Source organism: Armigeres subalbatus, chromosome 2 (assembly GCF_024139115.2).
Source record: "Armigeres subalbatus isolate Guangzhou_Male chromosome 2, GZ_Asu_2, whole genome shotgun sequence".
Classification (NCBI taxonomy): Eukaryota; Metazoa; Arthropoda; class Insecta; order Diptera; family Culicidae; genus Armigeres; species Armigeres subalbatus.
Window position 1 is genome coordinate 205103492 of NC_085140.1, and position 18658 is coordinate 205122149.

General features: G+C 40.3%; 1 protein-coding gene across 1 annotated transcript; it reads left to right on the plus strand.

Annotated features, from left to right (window-relative positions):
* The first annotated feature begins 1052 nt into the window (after positions 1-1052).
* LOC134215796 (uncharacterized) lies at positions 1053-12631 on the plus strand. Its single transcript, XM_062694910.1, has 3 exons — positions 1053-1220; positions 11581-12385; positions 12458-12631. Exons 1-3 carry the CDS (start codon positions 1203-1205, stop codon positions 12475-12477), a joined length of 843 nt encoding a protein of 280 aa, XP_062550894.1. The 5' UTR covers positions 1053-1202; the 3' UTR covers positions 12478-12631.
* Positions 12632-18658: the final 6027 nt, after the last annotated feature.

Below are 18658 nucleotides of genomic sequence, written 5' to 3' on the forward strand. Positions count from 1 at the left end.
AGATGCCTTTCGCCATACTGATTTCAGAAAGTTAACTCCTAGTGTGCCGCTGTAAGCACGCTCAAAGCAGTCGATTCATTCAAAGTGTTTTTTATTGCTTCGCATAATTTCCTAGCCAACAAAATATCCTACTAAATGAAGCCCAGAGCTGTGACTGAGCGATAATAATATTATAGAATGCGTGGCCTACCATAATTTGTAATTTTGTAAAAGTCAAAATCATATGTGCAACAACCCAGATGTTGAAATAATCACCTCCATGAAGCAGAAATAAAACAGTCAAGCAATTCAGTAGAACTGTGAATCCTGCCGTTTTAGTATGTTTCCGTTCCGCTACATTGCGCGTAGGGGGCTTCAGCCATTGAGAATATTACCTTGCAGTATTATGAATCCAACCGGCTAAAAAAGTTCTGAAACACAGGAAGTCTTTGCCTCGCGCTTCGAAATCATTGCCGAAGCCGTATTGAGTAGTCAGCATCATATGCGGTAAACGAATTTGTCACACAGAATATTCATACTAATTTGTTACACAATACACAGTCACTGTCACATACTTTCCCACCACAGATAGCCCTTAGTCGGTTATGATCTGCGCTGTAAAAAAGCAAAACATAGCCATGCCTGATGCAAGCAGCACTAGAGAGAGTGCGTGGATGACCAATTCCAGATAAGTACCTGCCTATCAACAAGAATGATAAAGCTCCAGAGTACACTTCTATATCACGAATCGCAAAGTTCTGCATACGGTTTTTCCTATCAAATGCTTTGACATAATGTTAGGTGAGTTGATGCACTTTTTGTCGTCCCTAGCAGTATCATGATGAACTTTGCATAAAATAATCGTAGATCGAACAAGAATCTGTATTATCAAAGCCCCCTCCACCTTCCATCAACAGCGCATAAACGAGTTATTGAAATTTGCACCACAATTCGCATAAATTTCTAGTAATCAAACCTATCCTTTTTGGAGTCAGTCAGCAAAAGTGTGAAAAATCTGTCTTAATTCCTTCCGCAGCAGATGTCAGTATTTAAAATTTGTCACCAGTTCTTGGCTAATGTTCAGTCTGCGCTCGTACGTCGTGCCGTAGTGATCATCCCAAAAAGTGTCGATATATTGTGGAGCAGATGTGCTAAAAAGTTCCATTATTTGCACAGAGCGACTGCTGAAACGAAGTTGTTACGCGCATCAAGTCGTCTTCAGGATGGATCCATGTGTGAAAGTTAGTAACAATATGTGGGATTTGTGCAAGTTTAGTAATAATCATAATCGTGGCTAGGTGTCAATCAAGCTCTGACACAATATGTGAATCACATATTAGGTTACACAGATTCAACCGTCATTGAAAGTGAATTTCGTAATATCAACACGTGGGAAACGCATCCTATGAATCGGCGAGAATCTGGTTCCGAATAGCCTTGATGCATGGGAAGCGTATGTGCTGCAATCTGAACAGGTTATGCTGTGAGAATGAGTGAAAGATGAATTCATTGTGATGATGAGATATTATGCAAATAAGTTGCTTTTCGATGCTGACAGAGCTCGCGTTGTATTTTGAAGAACGACCTCAACTTCTGACAATTATGTGTCTGACTCTGAACTGAAAAGCATGACAATCGAAAATTGAGATATTAGATTTATGGTACTATCAACAGTAAGCAATCCTTCAATATTAGTTTCAAGTCAGCAAGTAAATGTACCGTAACAAATATATTTTCCGGAATATTAAAAATCAAAATTTGAATAACTATTTAATAAGTAACCAATTGGAACACTGTTTTTTTTTCCTAAAACTTTAGCAACCAAATTTCAAGCACAACTATGCAAATTTCCAAGTTTCGATTCTCTGAACAAACTATCAAAACCAAAATTTGTCTTGTGTTCATGCGGTTCCCTTAAGCTTATTGTGCGACCATGAAAAATTTTAGAAACTTAATACAATGCGACCAGGCATACATTAGAAGTCGGCAACTAAATGGTTATTAACCGCTGCAGGGGTATGGTTAACAACCTTGAAGCGATTGAAATTTAATCTAAAACCATATTCGATCCTTCCAGTCCCTGCAAAGTTTAATTAGACAAAAAGCTGTTAATTATTATAAATAGTTCAATAACTGAGATGATTTTACCATGTTCGATCTTGTGGTACAAGTCAAGACTATTGTATGAGAGTAGCATCACTTTCATCCGTTACCACATATATTGAATTGAAACTAATCACTATCTCATAGATGGAAGCAATGCACTCTCCAATAGTCGAGATCTGTCCTGGCCACGTCCTTGCGAATGTTGAGGAAGGGGAAGAATGATTATTTGGACACCTACTTAAGAAAAATGCAGAGAACTCTACGACCTCTCATAGATGCCACAGGAGGTTTTGGGATTGTGTGGAAGGTATCGTTTCGGTAGAACGTAAAACACAGAAAGAACTATGATAGAAATACAAAATAGGAAATGGACGAGCCTGGAATTGAACCCACGACCTCCTGCTTATAAGGCAGAAGCAGAAGCCACTAGAACACCGAGCTCGTTCCTAATATTTTGTTCATGTTTCAACTTAAAAATTGCAGGTTTTCACTATTCTGCTTTGTTAAGTGCGCCACCTTATAAGCTGAACACGCGACCTATTATAGACTTACGACAGATTCAAGTTCTACACCCAACCGGCGGTTGTTAGATTTTCCAACAATTCTGTATAAGAATCTACCAAAACCTGTATAAAAACTGGGCATATGCGAAATTGCTAGATTCTTTTACAAATATTGTATAAGAATCTAACAATTTTGTAAGCTTTTCTTACATTTTTGTATAAAAATCTAACAATTTCGCATATGCCCAGTTCTTATACAGATTTTGGTAGATTCTTATACAGAATTGTTAGAAAATCTAACAACCGCCGGTTGGGTGTACATTTAGCACTATTACGCTTCGGTAGTGCGGTTACTGGTACTATTTTTGAATATTATTTGAACTAGCTCTATGTGCCTGGCTCTGCTCGATATTGAAAAGTAAATTATGCAAATAAAATGGCAAATGCTAAAACTTATAATAGCACAGAACCCACGTAGGTAGATATATTCACACTTAAAATTAATCGCAGATTTTTGTGATCAATTTTCGTAAAACTGATTTCGACGCACTTTTGGAGTACCTTTTAGAGAGGTGAGCCAGCCAAGCAAGCCTCTATAATAAAGACAAAAAAAGTACCTTTTGGGTCTAGACTGGAGTTGTGTCTACGACTGTGTGGATGTTCATGACATGGCTTCAAACTTCTTGGATATCATTCGCTTATGGCTGAGCTCGAATGTACCTGTGAAGAGAAGACCTACATCGCCTTCCTGGAGGGTGTCAGGCCATTTGGCCGAATGCCGTTTGGCCGAACGGGTCGTTTGGCCGAATGCCGTTTGGCCGAATAGTTGAAAAAATTGATTTCAGTTTACGAGTGGTCCTTATTCCTACTTCCTTCTTCGTTCGATACTCTTCTTTCAACCTCCTTTTTTCCTCCTTTCTTCCTCCTTATTCCTTCTTTCTTCTTTTTTCTTTTTTTTCCATCTTCTTCCTTCCCCCTTCCTTCTTCCTTTTTTCTTCTCCCATCTTCCTTCTTTCTTCTTCCTTCTTCCTTCTTCCCTCTTCTTTCCTCCTTCGTTTTTTCTTCCTTCTTTCTCCTTTCTTCTTCCTTCTTCATTCTTCCTTTTTTCCCTTCTTCCTTCTACCTTCTTCATTCTTCCTTCGTCCTTGTTCCTTCTTCGTTCTTCCTTCTTCTTTCTTCTTTCCTCCTTCTTCCTTCTTTCTTATTCCTTCTTCCTTCGTTTTTGTTTCTTCTTCCTTCTTTCTTTCTACTGTTTTCTTCTTCATTCTTCCTTCTTTCTTCTTCATTCTTCTTTCTTCCTTCTTCCTTGTTCCTTCTTCCTTCTTCCTTCTTCCTTTTCCTTCTCCCTTCTTCCTTCTTCCTTCTTCCTTCTTCCGTCTTCCCTCTTCCTTCTTCCTTCTTCCTTCTTCCTTCTTCTTTCTTCCTTCTTCCTTCATCCTTCTTCATCTTCCTTCTTCCTTCTCCATTCTTCCTTTTTCCTTCTTCCTTCTTCCTTCGTTCTTCTTCCTTCTTCCTTGTTCTTCCTCCCTTCTTCTTTCTTCCTTCTTCCCTCTTCCTTCTTTCTTATTGCTTCTCCATTCTTCCTTCTTCCTTCTTCCTTCTTCTTTCTTCATTCTTCCTTTTTCCTTCTTTCATTCTCCTTCTGACTTCTTCTTTCTTCCTTCTTTTTTTCCTTCTTCCTTCTTACTTCTTACTCTTTCATTCTTCCTTCTTCCGTTTTCTTTCCTCCTTGTTCCTTCTCACTACTCACTTCTCACTTTGTAAGGAAACGTAATTCAACTATTCGGCCAAACGGCATTCGGCCAAATGGCGTTCGGCCAAATAACCCTTTCGGCCAAATGGCATTCGACCAAACGACATTCGGCCAAATGATCCTTAACCTCCTGGAGCACTCCTCTTCTTCGTAATCTGAAACGCAAACGTAGTCAATGGCAGCGCCGTTGGCGAATTCTTCAAACCATTCAAACGAAAATTAAATTCAAGCGTGCGAGCAACGAGTATAGAAAGCTGACTACTGCTCTTTACAAAGCGCATGTCTCTAGAGTACAGTTTGGTTTATGACGGGACCCTAAATCTTCTTGGAGCTTTGTAAATACTAATGAAAAATCCGTCCGTTCCGAAAAAAGTGGTTTTGATAACAGTTCGTCAACTAGCGCGGAAGAAGCGTATGACTTCTTCGCTAAGCATTTTGCATCCGTTTTTGAGCCTGAATCATCTACTGACATCGAGGCTAATTTGGAAGCTTCAAATGTTGCTCTGAATGCAGTGGATTTTGATATGTTCGAAATAACGCCAGCGATGGTTTTGAATGCTGTTAAAAGGATGAAGAATTCTTTTTCACCTGGGCCTGATGGCGTTCCTGCTGTCGTATTCCATCGATGTGCTAATGCATTAGCTGAGCCTCTAGCCTTCATTTTTAATCGATCGCTCGAATTGAGAGCATTTCCCAACTCTTGGAAACTATCTCACATGTTTCCTGTATTTAAATCTGATGACCGTAAGGACGTTAAAAATTATCGTGGTATTACCAGCTTGCCTGTTGCTTCTAAGGTTTTTGAGATCATTGAGATTCTCCATAGCGATCATGTCCTTCATGCTGCAAAAAAACACATTTCGACGGATCAACACGGCTTTTTTCCCGGTAGGTCGGTGACCACTAATTTACTGGAGTTCACTACCACCTGCTTGACAGCCATGGAAGAAAAATCGCAAGTGGATGTGATTTACACGGACCTCAAGGCGGCGTTTGACAAAATTGACCACAAGGTACTGCTTCGTAAACTCTCTCGTCTGAGATTTTCAAACAAACTGATGTCGTGGTTTTCCTCATATCTGTGTGGCCGGTCAATGTGTGTTATGCAGCGTACATACCAGTCAAACAGTTTGACGAACAATTGACTCCACACCCCCAAGAAAATGCCTCGGTTGTGTCGTGACCCGGACCTAGGATATGATGTGACAAGTAGTCATTAAAAATCGTACCGATTTTCTGTCACAATCGTACCGGTTGCTGATTGGTTGAAAATGACAATCGATTACTTCGATTGGTGGCGGCGCGTTTTTCGAAGGGCAGCATGTTGTTAGTTTGGCCGTGTTGCAAGTTTGTAAAGTTGATATTAGGCAAAACTCGTAAATGTTTGAGTTTCAGTTTTTTGGGCCAAAATTAGTTTACACTGGATTTTGTTTTTACACGATTTACACTTTCTTAATTTTTCACTCATCTTAAATGCTTAACGCATATTAATTACCATGTGATTTTTCTTTGAATTATTTAGGATTTTTTGAAACATGTTGCAAAGCTTTTGGTGACAAATTGAAGTCACACGAACAAAAATACGAGCGAACAAAAATCGTGTAAAAACAAAATCCTGTGTATATTGAACTGCAAACGCCACATATATTTATCTAAAGGGTTGTAAAGGTTTAAAATTGTTGATTTAAAGCGTTATCACTCCCCTCTCTGTCATTTTCGATCTCAAAGTCATATTTTCGTTAGCAAAAACTTCTCTCTGTAAGTCTTTCGTTTCTCTTACATAAATAATGAATTGAACGGAAAGAAAAACTTCAAGTTTTGATACATAATATTTGGAAGATTTTGTAGCAAATTAATTTGGATGCACTGGCGACCACCTCGTCAGAGCAACCGACTAAAAAACAACAAGGCAGTCTCAATTGAGTTGTCACATCCTATCCTAGACCCGGACGAGGTTTCTAAGCTCGACCGTTCGTCGCAACAATACTCAGCAAACTGAACTCTGTTATCGATTCGTTCCAACATGAAAGAAAAACCGAAAACACCTTTGCGTTACCATGGAGCACAAGATAGCCCTATACACGCTGATCAAAATGAATCAATAAATGAGTATATATCGTAATAATAATCTCGCCAAACATGTTTGAGCGTTTGTAGTGAAGTCACACAACCCCCTTACATTTTTGATGGTTGGTGTTCCAGTTGGCGCGTCGGTCGTTCGTGTGTGATATTGTTGGTCGAATAAATTGAGTGTTCGTGTTGCGGTTTGTAGAACATGGTCGATGTTTGACTAAACGAGGGGTGGAGTCAATGTTCGTCAAACTGCTTGACCGTGTGTACGTACCATTAGACACGGATCATAAGTCTCAATAATATCCAAGGATGTCACGGATCCGCACTGTTTTAAAACACTTTATTAGTGCTGTCCAATGATCAGCTCGAAGTTGTTCCCGTCCTGCTCGTTCTTTTTTGTCAACAAATGGACATGAGCAGGACAGGGAGAAACTGAAGAATTTTAATGGATCTTTTTTCCGGGAAGAATTTTCGGATGAATTTTCCGAGGAATTCCTGGAGAAGTTTTCTGAAGAATTCCAGGAGGAACTTCTCAACTAATTTCGGGTGGAAATTTCAGAAGAATTCCTGGAGGAACTTCCGAAGGAATTGTTGAAAGAACTTCTAAAAGAAATAATGGAAGATTTTCTAGAGGAACTTCCAGAGCCATTCTTGAAGGAACTTCATTGCTGGAGGAATTTGGATGGAATTTGTTAGAAATTCCGGGAAGAATTCTTGGAGAAACTTTTTTTCGGTTGGAATTCCCTGAGGACCTTCCGAAGGAGTTCCTGAAGGAACTGCCGTAGGAATTCCTGAAGAAATTTCCAGAGAAATTCCTGGAGGAACTACCAGATGAATTCCTGAAGGAACTTCCGGAAGAATTCCTGGTGGAACTTCCAAACTAATTCCTGGAGGAACTTCAGAAGATATTCTTGAACAAACTCTCTGAGGAATTGCTGGAGGAATTTGGATGGATTTTATTAGAAATTTCGAGAAAAATTGTTGGCGAAACTTTCCTAGGAATTTCTGGAAAAGCTTTCTAAATAATTCCTGGAGGAACTTCCGGAGGAATTCTTGGAGGAACTTCCTTAGGCATTCTTGGAGGAAGAAATTTTCAAACGAAATCCTGGAGGAACTTTCGGACAAATTTCTGGAGGAACTACCGGAGGAATTTCTGGTAGAACTTCGAAAGAATTTCCAGACGAAATCCTGGAGGAACTTCCGGAGGAACCCCTGAAGGAACGTCCGGGGAAATTCCTGGAGGAACTTCCGGAGGAATTACTGGAGGAACTTTCGGAGCAATTGCTGGAAGAACTTACAGAGGAATTCCTGGATGAACCTCCGGAGGAACTGCTGGGGGAACTTCCGGATGAATTCCTGGAGGAATTTCCAGAAGAAATCCTGGAGGAACTTGAAGAGGAATCCCTGGACGAATTCCTGGAGGACCTTCCGCAAGAATTTCTCGAGGAACTTCCTAGAGGTATTTCCGAAGGAATAGCTGGAGGAATGTCCAGAGGAATTTCTTAATGAACTTCCCAACGAACTTGTAGAGGAATATTAGCGACGATGAACAAGCTGTGGAGTCGCCTACACTAGATGAGGTTAAAAAAGCTGTTAAAGAGTTGAAAAACAATAAGGCTGCGGGGAAGGACCAGCTCCCGGCTGAACTTCTCAAACATGGCAGTGAGCAGCTTTATGAAGTTCTGCACCATATTATGTCGAAAATATGGAAAGACGAGGAAATGCCTGCTAGCTGGTTGGACGGCCTCATTTGCCCTCTCTTTAAGAAAGGGCACAGACTGGAGTGCGCCAATTACCGAGGAATAACCCTCCTTAATTCGGCGTACAAAATTATGTCCCGTATTCTGTTCAACAGATTGAGACCGCTTGAAGAGTCCTTCGTCGGCGAATACCAAGCAGGTTTTCGTGAGGGCCGATCAACGACGGATCAAATGTTTACCCTGAGACAGATCCTTGATAAATTCCGGGAGTACAACTTGCAGACACATCATGTGTTTATTGATTTCAACACCCAACCAGCGGATGGCATATTTTAATACAGCTCTGCATAAGAACCTTACAGAAACTGAATAATAATTGGGCATATACAATTTTGGAAGATTTTAATACAATTGTTGAATTGAAATAATACAGATTTGTATTATTTTAATACAATATTTGTATAAAAAGCTAACAGAATTGTATATGCCCAGATATTATACAATAATTGTCAGATTTGTGTTTTGGGTGAAGGCGGCGTACGATTCGGTGAAACGGAATGAATTATGGCAAATTAAGCTTGAACATGGTTTCCCGGCGAAACTGATACGGCTGATTCGTATAACGTTGGACGGATCGAAATCAAGTGTAATGGGTCAAACACAATTGATACGTTTGCGTGCGTTTTGACAGTTTTGGCAGGGTTGCGGATGAAATATCGATGTCATTTGTTACCTTAGATGGATTAAAGCAGGGTGATGCACTCTCGAATCTACTGTTCAATATAGCGCTCGAGGGAGCGATTACGAGAGCTGGTGTGCACAGAAGCGGTACAATTATCACAAAATCGCATATGCTGCTGGGATTTGCGGACGATCGATATTATGGGGATTGATCGCCGTGCCGTGGAAGAGGCTTTTGTGCCTTTTAAGAGGGAGACAGCGAGAATTGGACTCACGATCAGTTCCAGCAAAACGAAGTATATGGTCGCTGGCAATCAACGTGGGTTCATTAGTGGTGGTGGTAGCGAAATGGTGCTTGATGGTAAAAAGTTTGAAGTGGTAGAAGAATTTGTGTATCTTGGAACATTAGTGACGTGCGATAATGATGTTACCCGCGAGGTGAAAAGGCGTATTGCAGCTGCAAATAGGGCTTATTACGGACTTCGTAACCAGCTTAAGTCCCATAGTCTGCATACGAAAACAAAACTCGCGCTGTATATTACTCTGATTCTTCCGGTGGCTTGAATTTTATCATACCCAAATTTCGACCATATTGATTAACAGACTGAAAAAATATTGCGGTGATATCAAAATGAATTTTTTAGCAAAGAATTGTTTTACAAAAAAATCCGGGGGAACATTGATTATTTATTTAAATTGTTTTGTAAATTTTCCCCCGTAAGTGAAATCATGGCTTATTACAGATTTTTAAAACGAGTACTGTTAGATGTAGAACGAGCAAGGCTCTTGTTCTTGATTATTTGATAATTTTAAACTTGTTTTAAAAATCGTTTTAGTTGAGTTTTTAGGTTTTTCAATTTGTGATAACTTCATCAAATGTTTCGATCATTTATCTGTACAAATGTCTGTCTGCTGTGTGTGTGTGCATGTTTGTGTACGTTTGTGTATGTGTGTATGTAGGGATCCTTATCCGATACTCCCGTAACGAGTTGCATAGAATTTTATACAAACTGGTCATTTATTTTGAAAGATATGAAGAAAATGGTAAATTTTTCACATTGCAACGTCTATAAAGCAAGCGTCTGTAAACGTCTTAAGGTAGGCAATTATTGGAATTCCTTACACTGAGGCGATGTGTATCGATTGTTTCGAGAAAGGCATTATCACCGCTAGGTGAAATTTTTTGGGTGTTCAATATTAAAAATCAAAATTTTGAAACAAAAAATATAGATCAGTCAAGAGAATAAGATTACTTATCACACAATTTTTGGTACGAGCTTAATTTGTTTTTATTATTATATTTGTTTTGAGTACTTTTTAGGCAGCCTGCAGAGAGTACAAAAGTATATGTTGATTTTTTTTTCACCAAATTTTGGTGAAAAATAAATGCAAATTTATCCGAAGATTATATCATTCAGTAGCAAATTTAGTCATGATTAACACCTGACTCACAATAAGTAATTGTGATATAACAGGAAATAATATTTTATTCATTTCTTGAAAATGGTGAACCTGATCAATTTTACCCCGGTGACCAAAGTTACCCCGAATTAAGGTATCTAGAAAACTACAACTCTTAGCGTACATTACATTACTTTGCATTATCAGAATACGCATTTTTACTGAACACGTCATCAGTCTAAAACTTTATATATTTAATAGAACAATAGAACTTAAAATATTTATAAAATATGTTTTTGCCAAGAAATTCATTTTTGTATTACCGCAATATATTTTTTACCCTGTGAATCAATAAGGTATGGTGAAATTCAAGCTACAACTGAGATCTGATCAAATTTTCAAATCGGTTAACGGGCAACCGAGATCCAAAGCTCCAAAGTTGACCATTTTGTCATAATATAAATATTTCTTTAGGAATGAGAATATGAGTTCGTGTTGAATTGTTCGTTTTGCAAACAATGCCTTTCTCCACAACCCTCCGTTTTCCCATTGACACATCCACACTTTCTAAAATCGTTTCCTTATGAGTTATAATAGAGAATATGTGTATCAAATTCGGATGAAATAAGCTATGGCCATCCGGAAGATGCTCCCTGATGATCTGAATCATACGAACCATAATTCGAGCATGACGCTAGTCCACACCAGTCACGACGTCAATAACCCGAATCTGCAACTGAAATAACCTAAACCTAAATCCCTACCCCGTCCGTCCTGAATAAAGTAATCTCTAACCTTGAGTCACCACGAGTATTTTGGTCTTTGTCCCTTCCCAACTAACTGTTAATTATAAGATGATATACATTGTATTGATATGATACTTGAGAATTGCGACTCCGCAAAGTGTCACATACGACTGAGCCTTCGAAATAAATAATATGGTTAAAAAAATTCGGATGAAATTGTACGGGGCTTCCGAATTGAACGTCTTCTAGACAATACCACGCTCCCACCCCTTCTTTCTTTTCGAAATGACCCTCCCATCGTTACTAAAATTGTCTCCTTAGGATAATGCAGCGGTTCTCAACCTAGGAAACATGTACATCTGGGTAATGTTGCCCGAATGAAACTTTTTTTCCGCGTTTGAATCATGCAAGCATTTTTTTTCAATTTTATTTGTGATTTGTGATTCTATTAGTGATATTTTAGACTTAGACTATGATATTTTGCTATTTCAAACGTTTAAAGAGTCCCGCACATAGGATACGTTTGCGCTGCGTTTGACACTTTTTCCATGGGAAATGTGTCAAACGCAACGCAAACGTATCCTATGCGCTTATTATTAGTTTACTAGTTGGATTATTATTTTTATTTTCTGTTACAGATGCTGCTCTTTATTGCCTTAATAGCCCATCCACTGTATATAACCGCAAAATCGGTGCAACTACTGCCAGATGATGTTTTCGTTGACCCAAACCCACAAACTGATCCAAAAACGAACCAGCAATATGGTGACTATTTGAAACATTTGACCAGGTTTGATGACTGGGCTACCGGACAAAGACATGTTCGTCAGCCTCATGAAGTTCTCCCGGATGACGAGTTCAACGATCCCAAACCCCAAACAAATCCCAACAATACTGCATTCAACGATTACGTCAAAGAGCTTACCAGATTCGACTCATGGGTAACCGGCAAAGTTGTTCCCATACCAGCTGATCCAGCAACGGATGCCCTACATCAGGATCTAGAGTCGGAAGGAACTGAAAACGCACAAGCTTCCAACTTTGACCCGGTCACAGTAGGCAATCCGCAAGCGGGAAACATCGGATTTCCAGATTATGCTCCACCTGACCATGCTGACCCTACCCAAGCTTTCAAAGACTACGCTAAAGTGTTGACACGATTTGACTCATGGGTTACCGGCGTAAGAGTACCAATTCCAGCGGACTCTGCTACTGATGCCCTACATCAGAAGTTTCGTCGATCAGTGATCAGTTCCGAGAAGAGTTTTGCCGACAAATTCGAAGACCAGGCCCCAGTGAATCCTACCGGGAGTTCTTCGTATAATGATTTCGTCAAGAAGCTGAAGCGATTTGATCCATCGATAACTGGTCATAAGGTACCAATTCCGCGGGACGCAACTACTGACACTTTACATCAAATTAATAAACGATCATCGCTAAATGGTAGTTTCATTCAAACGAAATAAATGTGATAAAATTTACTAATCCATGAAAATTGTTTCATTATTTTTGCAGTCCATAGAAACAGAGCTTAAGCAACCCAAAGGTGATAATCGATATGGCATTGAGAGTTAAAGAGTAACAAATTGTGAGCAGCTGAACGATGACTAGTCTCGTGAATTTACTGCGAGCAAATATTTTCCATATATAAAGTGTGAATAAATGTTTTGAAACTGTTATATACCTCAATGTTGCAATTTTTTTAAAGGCGAAGATAAATACAGAAGCTTCCGATGTGTCATACAACCGGTTATAATCCAATGCGTTTGATTATTTGCGACTTCTGGTATTGAAACCTGAGAAATGTTCTTGATTTGAATGTCGTTGTACAATGTACATATTGAGCTTTTTCGTCAATAACTGCATAGATTAAAACAAATCGTTATCCTTAAATTTGTGCTTTGCTTTTAGTTAAAGTTATCCATAACTGATGAATATATGTAATGGGAATCGGCTTTACATGTCTAAATTATTCAAATAATGTTTCAACTGCCCAGTTAGAAGGAGTTAAAACATTATTGTTTGAACAATTTAGACTATAAAGCCGATTCCCATTATGTTACCCATAACTGATTCGAATGGTATAGATGTCCCAGGTACTATAATATAACCCAGTCCCAGGTACTATAGGTATAACTTGCTATTTGACTCGTGTCCTTATACTTTTTTCGCGTAGTGTACTCCGTTGTAGTAGTAGTAGTAGTAATTCATTTATTTATCATCAGATAATTTATAATACAATTCATACAATGTTTAACTTAATCTATACATATTCCTGACAAACATAGTACATTTTCTTTTAAATTCCATGACTGATCTTGCATTTTTCACGTCTGAAGGTAACCGATTAAAAAGTCGTATTCCGTTGTAATAAATTGATTTTTGATTGGTGGTCATTGTGAATGGAACCACCCGCAAATCGTCAGCCTGTCTTGTTGTGTGTCGGTGTACATTTCTACCTCTTACAATTATATGGGTTAAGTATTCCGGTGTCATGTTGTTTGTCAATTTATATATTAACAAAAGCACATTGAAAGTAATTCTTTGTTTCACAGACTGCTTTCAGGACCGTTGTACATGATATTCCACAGAACCGGTCCGAGGATCGATCCGTGTCGTATATCAACACCCTATTCTGAAAATAGCTTTTCATTATGCTGCACAGATAATCCGAAACCATCAATCGGTGCAGGGAATCAGTAATAGCTGCCCAGCTAGCGTTATAAAACGCATTTTTCACATCAAGTTTACTGTCGTGAATCGCATATCTGTCCTATCTTTGCTGGGTTTCCTATACATATGGGACAAATATGCGATTCACAGAAGTGTAATCAATGCGCAGACGCGCAGTACCGAATACCTCGCCTATTCAAATCTCTCGCTATCTTAGCCGTATCCGGTACCGATCGAATTGCTTCGATGGTAGAATGGCCCTTACGGAAACCATACTGGTTGCTAGATAAGCCCATCACACTCTGTATAAGCTGACAATCTATTCAGGATAACCCTCTATAGCAGCTTTCCAGCTGTGTCGAGTAGGCAAATTGATCTGCCGTTTCGAGCGATCTGGGAAGTTTCCTTCGTCCATGCATCTTTGGAGGCAGCTCCTGGACATATCTGGATCAGCAAGAATAGCATGTTTAAGGACCAGGTTTAGAATGTTATCCGGGCCTGGTGCCTTATTGAGCTTAAGTTTTCTTGCAGCTACGATAAGCTCCTCGTTAGTCACTAGCGGTACCACGTCGACTGACTCATACGGTGTAGTAGGCCAGGGCGGAAACAATCCTTCGACTATTCTGGCCCCTTTACATTCATAAGATTTATGACCCTTGCCAAAACACCTGAAGCAGCCCTGAAGCTGTTGGCTTATGCTCAGCGGGCATACTGACCAACCCACTTTCAGTTTAGCCTTATCCATTACCTTCTTTGCCTCGAACAGAGGTACTTGGTATGAGGCAACCTGCATTCTCGCGTAACTTTTGCGTAGCCGAGCCGCAAAATCCTCGATCTCGACATTGCACTGATCTCTCAGTGCGTCGACCAGGTCTCTGGCCTCGGATACTTCAACCAGCCCCTTGCACTGGATATTCGAGACTGGGCATAAGGCTCTTACCGAGGCTCTTACTTGAACCCCATCACCCATGACCTCCTCCGTCAACTTTTTGTACTCAGAACTCTTCTGAGCAGCATCCCGCTTTAAGACGAGAATCATCGCTAACTCTCATGGCCTTCAATACTTCAGCGTAGCTTTTATCGTCAGTCTTGACGATAATCGCCTCACCTCTGTCTTTGCGCTTTCCACTGCCATTGGTAGGCACACCCGTCTTCTCCTGGGCTCTACCGTTAGCAGCCGTGCGCTGCCGACTCCTCCTCGCCTTTTTGGGCAGGGCAGGGCAGCTCTTCTTCCTGGCGAGCTTCAGTGGTCCTCGCTGGTAAAGGCACTGGTCTCTCTGTCTTGGTAGGGCCAGCCTGTTCGACCACATTGAGAGTTGACGTAAAGTCAATGTCAACTTCTCTCCCCGAACAGCCAAGATAGCTGTGTGGTGTCGGCAGCCAGTTATCTGGCTAAGAATAACGCTACGGATTGCCTGTTCCGGTAGTAGAAGTCCACCATACAGGTGACCCCAAATTCTTGGTGTGATGCGGCTTTATGCTTACCGTGCCTACGAATGAATGGTTAGGGGGGTCTAAAAAGAACCTAACCGCTAACGGAGCCTGTGAAGCACCAGGGCACCCTTTACAGTATCTAGCCCTTACTGCGCTAACCGGAGCTATGGCGTAGTTGACTTTTTGCTTCTCCGAAATAATCGGCTACTCTTATTCAATCTCAACTTGAGGTTAAATAAGGGTGGGATTATGAGCATGTTTTTATTTAGTTTTTCAACAAATTGTCACCTATATGGATTCGCTTTATGCGTTTTTCACAGTGTACTCTGTGTTTCGTCTTTGACGTTCTTGATACGATACTGACTTGGTTTCATCGTTGCTGTTCATATCAATGCTGAAGTTGTGGAGTGCATTATCTTAATTTGCAATGGCTTCAGTTAAGATAGCTCAAATCAATCTTCAGCATAAAAGAACAGCAACGATTAATCTTTGTAGACTCATGCAAAATGGCAAATCCCAAGTGGCTTTGGTGCAGGAACCCTATTTTCGCAAGGGTAGCTTCTACCTAGGTAACCTAGTGAACCCGGTTTTTGCTGCTTTCAGTAAAGAAATGGCAAACTCTCGATCAATGCCGCGTGCATGTGTGCTTGTTAACAATGCTATTGTTGCTACACTTATCTCTGAACTAACAACCAGAGATGTATGTGCTGTCACAATTGATGCAACTGGCAGAACCCCCGTCAGGAAATACGTCTATTGTTCGGTTTATCTACCACATGATGAACCATCCCCTACGGATGCTTTCAAACGAGTTGTCATATATTGCACTTCAAAAGGCCTTCCGCCAATTGTCGGCAGTGATGCTAATGCTCATCACATCATCTGGGATAGCTCGGATATCAATCTGAGAGGCTCCAGCTTGATGGAATACTTAAGTAGTACCGAACTTAGTTTACTTAACATAGGCAATCGCCCAACCTTTATGGTATCTAATAGAGCAGAAGTGTTAGACCAGTGGTTCCCAAACTGTGGGTCGCGACCCCCAGGGGGGTCGTGGGCTGTTCAGTGGTGGGTCGCGAAAGACAAATCTTAATTAATAATTTTGTTACTGTTTTGTCCCACAAATCTATTCCATATTTTGAATTAGGATTTAACTAATGATTGCAACAAACCTGACTAGGTCAATGGCTTTTTTTGTTATACGATATTTGGGCAAGTAGAAAGAAGTCCTATCCCAAGTAACATTTAAAGTTTTATAACGCTCTTGAAGAGCATAATTTACTCTTCAAGAGTGTTATAAAACCAGCATAAAACCAAAATGTTACTAGGGATACAATCCAAATGTAAGCCCCGAACCCAATCCAAAACCAATCCTAATCCAATTCGAATCCGATCTAAATCAAATCCAAATCTATTCAAAATCCAATCTAGTGATGAACTTTCTTTATAATTTAAAAATTACTTTAATAAAAAAGAAAATTCAAATCCAATCCAAATCTAATTCAAATCCAATCAAAATCCAATCCAAATCCAATCCTAATCAAATCGAAATCCAATTCAAACCCAATCCAAATCCAACCCAAATTCAATTCAAATTCCATCCAAATCCAATCCACATCTAATCCAAAAAATTGACGAATTTTTGACAAATACAATGATGGGATATAAAGCAATTTATTATAATTTGTCCAATCGAACGCGAACTCATTTTTATCTAAATTCACAAAATCAATGCATTTGGTACCTGGTGGGTCGCAAGCAATATGGGATTCTGCTTGGTGGGTCGCATATCCAAAAGTTTGGGAACCTCTGTGTTAGACATAACCCTTTGCTCCAATAGAATCAGTCACGAATTGACGAATTGGCATGTGTCAGATGAGGAATCGATATCTGACCATCGCTACATCTACTTTGATCATTTGAATGTTACTTCGCAGACCTTGCGTTTTAGAAATCCCCGTTCAACAAACTGGGATCTTTACACAGAGTTGCTCTCTACCAAATTTCATGGATATCTACCTTCAATAGAAACTCCTACCGACTTGGATGATGCAGTTGATACTACAACGTTGCACATCGTGGAAGCTTTCGAAGAAGCTTGCCCTTTACGTTCTGTAAAAACCTCAAGAGGAACCCCTTGGTGGAATTCCGATTTGGCTAAGCTAAGGAAGCAGTGCAGAAGGAGTTGGAACAGACGCCATTCAGCAGGGACGGATTCTTTCAAGTTGGCTCGCAAAGCTTACAAGAAGGCTCTACGATTTGCTGAACGATCCGGCTGGAAAAACCTTTGTGCAAATGTTTCCAATTTGAGTGAAGCCAGTCGATTGAATAAAATTCTTGCGAGATCCAAGGATTTCCAAGTTGGCGAAATTCGCAAGCCAAATGGCGACTACACTTCTTCTGATGAAGAATCGTTAGAACACTTATTTGATACGCACTTCCCTGGATGTGTCGATATAACATCTTCGGATGATCCTGATGGCTTTTCATGTAGCTATGGGTCTTGGGCTCAAGCACGTAGAATCATTCATTTCATTTCATTTCATTTATTTAGTTAACATCTAAACAGATAACACTGAATCAACAATTTGACGCCACAATACACGGTTCGAGGCCGCATCTCTCCATCCTCGGATACGCCCCACGCTCGCCAAGTCGTTCTGCACCTGGTCTGCCCATCTCGCTCGCTGCGCTCCACGCCGTCTCGTACCTGCCGGATCGGAAGCGAACACCATCTTTGCAGGGTTGCTGTCCGGCATTCTTGCAACATGTCCTGCCCATCGTACCCTTCCGGCTTTAGCTACCTTCTGGATACTGGGTTCGCCGTAGAGTTGGGCGAGCTCATGGTTCATTCTTCGCCGCCACACACCGTCTTCTTGCACACCGCCAAAGATGGTCCTAAGCACCCGTCTCTCGAATACTCCGAGTGCTTGCAAGTCCTTCTCGAGCATTGTCCATGTTTCATGTCCGTAGAGGACTACCGGTCCTCACGTAGAATAAAGCACGTAGAATCATAACTACTGAATCGATTCAATGGGCTCTTAATAGTTTTGCTCCTTACAAATCTCCAGGGGAAGATGGGATCTATCCCGTTCTTCTTCAGAAGGGTTTTGAGCATATCAAACATGTTTTGAAAAAACTTTTAGTAGTTTTGCTACTGGGTATATTCCCATATCCTGGCGGGATGTCACTGTAAAGTTTATCCCAAAAGGAGGACGTGCTTCGTATGAAGAAGCGAAGAGTTTTAGACCCATCAGTCTGACCTCATTTCTTCTAAAATGCTTAGAACGTATTATCGACCATCACATTCGTGATGACTGTTTGGCAAACATGCCTCTTCATGTTAATCAACATGCTTACCAATCTGGAAAGTCCACCGTGACTCTTCTACACAAGGTTGTGTACGATATCGAGGAAGCATTCGTTCAAAAGCAATCGTGCTTGGGTGCTTTCTTAGATATTGAAGGTGCTTTCGACAACGTGTCTTTCGATGCAATATTGGAAGCCGCACGTTGTCATGGGCTACCTAATATTATTACCAAATGGATTCACCAGATGCTTAAAAACCGACATCTCTACTCGACATTACGTCAAGCAGCGATTAGGAAA